General features: G+C 53.2%; 1 protein-coding gene across 1 annotated transcript; it reads left to right on the top strand.

Moving 5' to 3' along the window:
• Positions 1–244: 244 nt before the first annotated feature.
• On the top strand, positions 245–6,063 carry LOC148206688 (uncharacterized). Its single transcript, XM_088108546.1, has 2 exons — positions 245–374; positions 668–6,063. Exons 1-2 carry the CDS (start codon positions 245–247, stop codon positions 6,061–6,063), a joined length of 5,526 nt encoding a protein of 1,841 aa, XP_087964672.1.
• Positions 6,064–7,337: the final 1,274 nt, after the last annotated feature.

Genomic DNA, 7,337 nt, shown 5'->3' with positions numbered 1-7,337 from the left:
TCAAAATCGATATAAAAAGTGTAATTTTTCATTACAAAAGTTTATAAAATTACTGACGAAAGTAATTTTGTAAAAAAATTTGAAATACCAATAGATTTACTAACAAATTTTAAAATTTTAATTACCAACGAATTCATTATCGACAAAAAAATTCATCAGCAATATATATATGTATCTGCAAGGGCCGGACGCCGTACGGAAGGATCCATGTGAGCGGACGCCCAAGCTAATTGGGCGGATCTCCATGCGGACGAGGCGGATGCCCATATCACATGGGCGGACCCCACATGGACGGATCTTCGCGGACACGGCCAGCAAAACCGGACGCCGGACCAAAGATCCCACATGGGCGGGTCTCACATGGGCGGATCTCCGTGTGCGCGCGGCAGACGCCCATTTCACATGGGCGGACGTCCACGCCCGCCAAAACACTAATCAACATGACTTAAGGAAAAGTAGCCTGGTTTAAAGGTAAGTAGAAATTAGAAGCTATTGGGCCGTTTTGGGCCGCGATTAACTTTCCACTAATCCCAAGCCCATAGCGAAAACTATAAATACAGGTCCACGGTGAGTGGTAGATAGGTTACATTCAAGGCACATTTATTGCTATCCCTTGAGAAAGACCATTGCTCTGAAACTGACTTTGGCATCGGAGAATCTTTTGTAGGTCTCCACCCCTCCGGATCAAGAGGAAAGTCAAAGCTTGGAAAGAAGATCCGCCGTCTGGAGAAGATCGAAGAAGAGCTGGAAGATTTAGAACTGCACTGCCCTACTACACATCCGAAACATTTGGCGCCCACCGTGGGGCCGTGTGACTTAAAAAACCCAATGGTGACCACGAGAAACATGAGCTTAGACGATCCCGCCGAGATGATGCGCGTGCTACAACAAAAAATGGACGAGATGCAGCAACGTCATGAAGAAGAGATGGCGGCCGTGAAGGCCGACTGCGAAGCCCGGATAGCTCGGGAGATCGGGCGGATGAACGGGGAAGAACGAACGAAGGATAAAGGAAAGGGGGTGGAAGGAGAACGCCCACCCCCGGGTACCGAGAGCGATAGGACTTGGAGGCCTTCCGGATCGGAGGCAGCGGAAAGCAAGGCTAAGTCGGTGCACGCGGAGAGCGCTGCCGAGGACGGGCGGATGGTTATCAAGCCGGAGCCTTCATCCACCCTATTGCTTCCATTCACCCAAAGCATAATGAATGTCCAAATCTCGGAACAATTCATGGCTCCGCAGTTCAAAATGTACAACGGAACGACGGACCCCGCGTCCCATATCCAGACATTCTCAAATGCGATGGCGTTCCGGACAGGCAATGACGCCATTTGGTGCCGAGCATTCTCGCTCTCGTTAGAAGACGAGGCACTGGAATGGTTCAACACCCTCCCCCCTAATTCTATAGAAAATTTTGCTGGTTTGAAACAACTATTCATCAAGCAATTCGCGGCCAGTAGCACCCAAGACTTGACCGTGTTCGAATTAATGACCCTCAAGCAGGGGAAGGACGAAACACTACGGACGTTTATGGATAGATACCAGAAAACCGTCCGCCGCGTAAAAAGCTTGACCCCTGAGCTTGCCCTTCATTATATCCTGCCGGGCTTAAAACCGGGACCATTCAAGGATAGTGTCTGCAGGCGTGCTCCTAAAACAATGGAGGAGCTGAGGGAGAGAGCAGCTGACGAGATAAGGGTGGAGGAGATGAAACTCTCCTACAAAAAGGAAAATCAAGAAGTTAGAGAAAAGGCGGACGGTAGTAAAATCGGTCCGTCGACGAGAAAAACGTTCGGCCTTAGACCCGGGGAACACAAGAAAGGACCCCGCTTCCAACAGTATACACCTTTGAACGCCTCAAGGGAGAAAATCCTTCGGGAGGCCCTGAGTGCAGAGTTGATAACAGAGCATGAAGGGCTCCCGACTTCGAAGAACGCTGACCGGAGCAAACACTGCTCCTACCACAAAAATATGGGTCACAGCACCGAAGAGTGCTGGACCCTCAAGGACAAAATCGAGGAGCTCATCCGGGCGGGAAAGCTCAAGAAATACGTCCGCGATGAGCGTCCGCCACAACCAACCGAACGGCCTGCTCAGAGGCCGGCCTACCGAAAGGACAAGCCAAAGAACGCGAGGGCGGAGCGACCACGCTCAGAAAGGCGACCAAGCCGAAGCCGTAGCAGGGAACGCCCATTGAGAGGGCATATCAACACCATTTCCGGAGGATTCGCGGGAGGAGGATCATCTTCCTCCGCCCGTAAGCGCCATCTTCGGGCCCTCCATTCCGTCCATGTGATTGACAAGCCGCGCCGATCCATGCCGCCCATCACATTCTCCGACGAAGACTTTCACGCCCCTGATCCCGACCAGGACGACCCAATGGTCATAACGGCAGAAATAGCACGGTACGGGATAAGCAAAGTTCTAGTTGACCAAGGAAGTTCGGTCAACATCCTTTACTGGAAGACTTTCCTGCAGATGGATATCGCAGAAGACCTGATTGTTCCTTACGATGGGCAAATAGTCGGGTTCGCAGGAGAGAGAGTTGACACAAGGGGATACGTGGAGTTGAGGACGAGGTTGGGGACGGGACGATCTAGCGAGGAGAAGAGGGTCCGGTATCTGCTGGTAGAGGCTAGCACCTCATATAACGTGCTGCTCGGAAGGCCGTGCTTAAACGCTTTTGGAGCGATCGTCTCTACCCCCCACCTCACAATGAAATACCCCTCCGAGAAGGGAACTATTTGTACAGTCCTGGCGGACCAGAAGACGGCGCGAGAGTGTTACGCAGCAGGGTTGAAGTTGCACGTCCGTCCCGTAAAAAGGCGGGCGGCCGGCTCGGAGGTGGCCATGGCCGACCTTGATCCTAGGACGAATACCGAGGACCGGCTGGAACCTATGGGAGAAACCCAACCTATCCTGATAGGAAAGGAACCTGCCCAAACCACTCTCATCGCCAGGGAGCTGAACCCCAAAATGGAAAAGGAGTTGAGAGCACTCTTGTGGAGGAACCGTGATCTCTTTGCGTGGACGGCAGCGGATATGCCAGGCATTCATCCTGCGGTGATGTGCCACAAGCTCTCGCTTTTCCAGAATGCACGACCTATAGCCCAGAAAAAGCGAAGAATGGGCGAGGAGAAGCGCAAGGCGGTCGAGGAGGAGGTAGAGAAGTTGAAGAGAGCCGGATTCGTCCGGGCTGTCACCTACACCACATGGCTAGCTAACGTGGTCATGGTGAAGAAGGCCAGCGGGAAGTGGCGCATGTGTACCGACTACACGGATCTGAACAAGGCCTGCCCAAAGGATTCGCACCCCCTACCCAGCATAGACGCCCTGGTGGACGGCGCCTCCGGACACCGAGTGTTGAGTTTCCTGGATGCGTATTCCGGGTATAATCAGATACCCATGTACGGACCAGACATCGAGAAGACAGCGTTCATCACAGAGAAGGCTAACTTCTGCTATGAGGTTATGCCGTTCGGCCTGAAGAATGCGGGGGCGACATACCAGCGCCTAATGGATCGAATCTTCCGGGACCAGATAGGCCGGTGCATGGACGTATATGTGGACGACATGGTGGTCCGATCGGCAGATGGAGAGGGACACATCCAAGACCTTGAGGAGGTTTTTCGCCAAGTCAGGAAATTCGGCATGCGCTTGAACCCCGCAAAGTGTACATTCGGGGTAGCAGCCGGAAAGTTCTTGGGTTTTATGCTAACTTCAAGGGGGATTGAGGCTAACCCGGACAAGTGTGACGCGGTACTGCAAATGCAGAGTCCGGCCACCCTTAAGGAAGTCCAGAGACTGGTCGGACGCCTCACTGCCTTGTCCCGGTTTATCCCCAAGCTAGCAGAGCGGATGAGGCCGGTCCTGCGTAAGCTGAAGAAAGGGGCCGGCCCGGCGTGGGACGACGAATGCGAGCGAGCGTTCCAAGACGTCAAAGCCATTCTAAGTAACCCACCCGTCATGAACCGCCCGGTTCCGGGTGGAGATTTGCATATCTTCTTGGGAGTATCTGAAACGGCCATCAGCGCCGTATTGATGCAAGAGCGGCCTCAAGCGAGGTTAATTTACTTCGTGAGTCGAACGCTCCTAGATGCAGAAACCCGGTATCAGCGGGTAGAGAAGGTGGCCTTGGCTTTATTGCACGCGTCCCGAAGGCTTCGCCCTTACTTTCAAAGTTATCAAGTGATAGTCCGAACGGACTTCCCAATCTCCAAAATCCTCAGAAAGCCGGACCTAGCCGGACGGATGGTGGCATGGGCGGTAGAGCTCTCAGAGTTCGGCTTGCGCTATGAACCAAGGGGATCGGTTAAAGGCCAACATTTGGCAGATTTCGCGGCCGAATTACCCCCACCCGGCCTAGAAGACTGGAATCTGTACGTGGACGGAGCGTCCGGACGTTCGATAAGCGGGGCCGGCATCGTTCTTGAAGGCCCCAACGGATTCTTACTGGAGCATTCCTTGATATTCAAATTCAAAGTATCCAACAACCAGGCCGAGTATGAGGCCCTGGTAGCCGGCCTCGAGTTGGCAAAAGACATGGGGGCGCGGAGGATAACCTGCCGGACGGATTCTGAGTTGGTGGTAGGCCAAATGAACGGCAACTTCCAAGTCAGAGAGGAGCGCCTTTTACGATACTACCAACGAGCGACGGAACTCACAAGGGCGTTCGATAAAGTTGACATACAGCACATTCCCAGAGAACAAAACACGAGGGCGGACATACTGTCTAAACTCAGTTCGGGAAAGGAAAAGGGACAGTTGACTACTGTCGTGCGGCAAGTCCTACTTCAGCCTTCGGTAGAATGCTCGGCGGTATCCGATGGAGGGCAGGACTGGCGTGCTGAAATCAGGGAGATCATGACCCGCCAGGACGAGGGGCGGACGGTAGGTCCGGGCGAAGCCAAGAAAATCGCCCGTTACCTTATCGTGGGGGATGACTTATACCGAAGAGGATTCTCCTCCCCCCTCCTTAAGTGCTTGGGGAACGAAGAGGCACGCTATGTCATGGACGAGCTACACAACGGCGTTTGTCGTTTCCACACAGGCTGGAGAACGTTAAAAGCCCAGTTACTGAGAGCCGGATATTATTGGCCTACCATGGAGGCGGACACAAAAGCGTTCGTCCAGCGCTGCGTTCGCTGCCAGGAACATTCCAACAATTCCCACCTACCGCCACATACCTTAAGTTCAATATCTTCCCCATGGCCATTCGCCCAATGGGGAATGGACATCGTAGGACCATTCCCAGTAGGGCGAGCGCAGAAGAAGTTCCTCTTGGTAGCGGTGGATTACTTCACCAAGTGGGTAGAGGCCGAGCCCTTGGCGACCATCACGGCTGCCCAGGTCCAGAAGTTCTGTTGGAAATTAATATGTCGCTTCGGCCTCCCTCGATCCATCATCACTGACAACGGCCGGCAGTTTATCGACAAAAAACTAGCTGAATTCTTCAAGGGATTGGGGATTAAGCACGTTACCAGCTCTGTAGAGCATCCCCAGACGAACGGTCAAGCCGAAGCAATGAACAAAACCATAGTCTCAGAACTTAAGAGGCGTTTGGGGGAAAGAAAGGGGGCATGGGTGGACGAACTACCCGAGGTCCTATGGGCATATAGATGCACACCTCATGGGACCACAGGCGAAACCCCTTTTAACCTAACCTATGGTACTGATGCCATGTTACCGGTTGAACTGGGCGAACCGTCCTTAAGGCGGGAGGTTGAAGATTTGAACCTCAACGACCAAGAGTTGAGGATCGAGTTGGATACCCTGGACGAACGGCGAGACCGGGCGGCACTGAGAGCCGAAGCGTGCAAGCGAATGGTCGAAAGAAAATACAACTCCAAGGTCCGGCCAAGAAGCTTCCAGGAGGGAGACCTAGTATGGAGAAAAGCGGGCGACGCCCGCCGAAACCCGGCACATGGAAAGCTCGCCGCCAAGTGGGAGGGACCATTCAAGGTACGGGAATCCCTCGGAAACGGGGCCTACAGGCTGGAACGCATGGACGGACGTCCCATCGCCAACACTTGGAACGCCACACATTTGAAGTTTCATTTTAGTTAATTTCAATTACTTATTTCTATGTACTCCCACAATCAATCAAACGAGATATCTGTTGTCCCCTGTGAAGCATCTTGTAGAAAGTTAATAGAAAAAGCGTTTTCGCGCCGCTCTCAACTCGATCAACCAAGACGAAGGGATTGTCCGCCCTACCAAACTCCAAGCCGGTGAGTGTTCCAACGAGAACAACTCTCGGCCTGGTTGGGCGACACCACGAAGGGATTGTCCGCCCTACCAAACTCCAAGCCGGTGAGTGTTCCAACGAGAACAACTCTCGGCCTGGTTGGGCGACACCACGAAAGGATTGTCCGCCCTACCAAACTCCAAGCCGGTGAGTGTTCCAACGAGAACAACTCTCGGCCTGGTTGGGCGACACCGCGAAAGGATTGTCCGCCCTACGAAACTCCACGCCGGTGAGTGTTCCAACGAGAACAACTCTCGGCCTGGTTGGGTGACCGCGAAAGGATTGTCCGCATTACCAAAATCCAAGTTGGCGATTGTTCCAACGAGAACAATTCTCGGCTTGGTTGGGCGACGCTATGCAACTAAACCGGATAAAAATAAAGGCAGATAAAGATGTGCAAAATTAAAGAGCTGTGTATTAATCATTTGCGCTTAAAGGCGCTGAGATCTACAAAAAAGACCGCCCAGCCAACCTCTGGAACACTCGAGACGTTGGATGGACGGTCGAAAAATACACCTCCAAAAAACAATGTTAAAAAAGAGAAAAATTCTAATTCTTCCCGCCCCCAGCGACCTCCACGGGCGGCTCGTTCTCTTCGACGGCATTCAAGTCCACAAGGACGCCGTTGAAGACGTCCTTTTCTATATCCACGCCCAGAGCAAAGGGATCCTGGACGCCCGCCAAGAGAGTCACTTGGCGCAGGGCTTTGTTGAATCCCTCCTCATGTTCAAAAAGGATGGTGGACTCCAACTCAGCAATCTGTTCCTTGGCCTTAGCCACTTCAAGAGTGAGCTCCTCATTGGCCTTGGCGCGGCACGACTCGGCCTCCTTCGAGCGGGTTACCTCCGCCTCCAGCAGCTCAATTTTCTGGCGGCTCTCTTCCGCCAAACGCTCCTGCTCAATCCGGGCGGCTGCCAACCCTTCAGCGGACTCCCTCTTAGCTTTTTCTAGCTCGGCCTCAAGCTGCTCGATCCTCTTATCGTATTCGTCTTGATTAAGTACCATCTCCTCCAAAGTCAGCTGAAGGGAGGCCGCGTTTTTCTTCTCCCGTTCAAGCTCGGCCCGGACCTCTTCCACTCCGGGGCGGTCGGCC

The sequence above is a fragment of the Vigna umbellata genome, chromosome 1 (genome assembly GCF_029865625.1).
Source record: "Vigna umbellata cultivar VRB3 chromosome 1, Vumbellata_1.0, whole genome shotgun sequence".
NCBI lineage: Eukaryota > Viridiplantae > Streptophyta > Magnoliopsida > Fabales > Fabaceae > Vigna > Vigna umbellata.
This window is presented reverse-complemented; position numbering and strand designations above follow the sequence as displayed.

Excerpts from the sequence above, each read along its gene's own strand:
- LOC148206688 (XM_088108546.1), top strand. The coding sequence starts at position 245 with ATGCGGACGAGGCGGATGCCCATATCACATGGGCGGACCCCACATGGA. Across the intron at positions 375-667 it reads TCTCACATGGGCGGATCTCC|GTCTCCACCCCTCCGGATCA; the intron begins GTGTGCGCGCGG and ends AATCTTTTGTAG.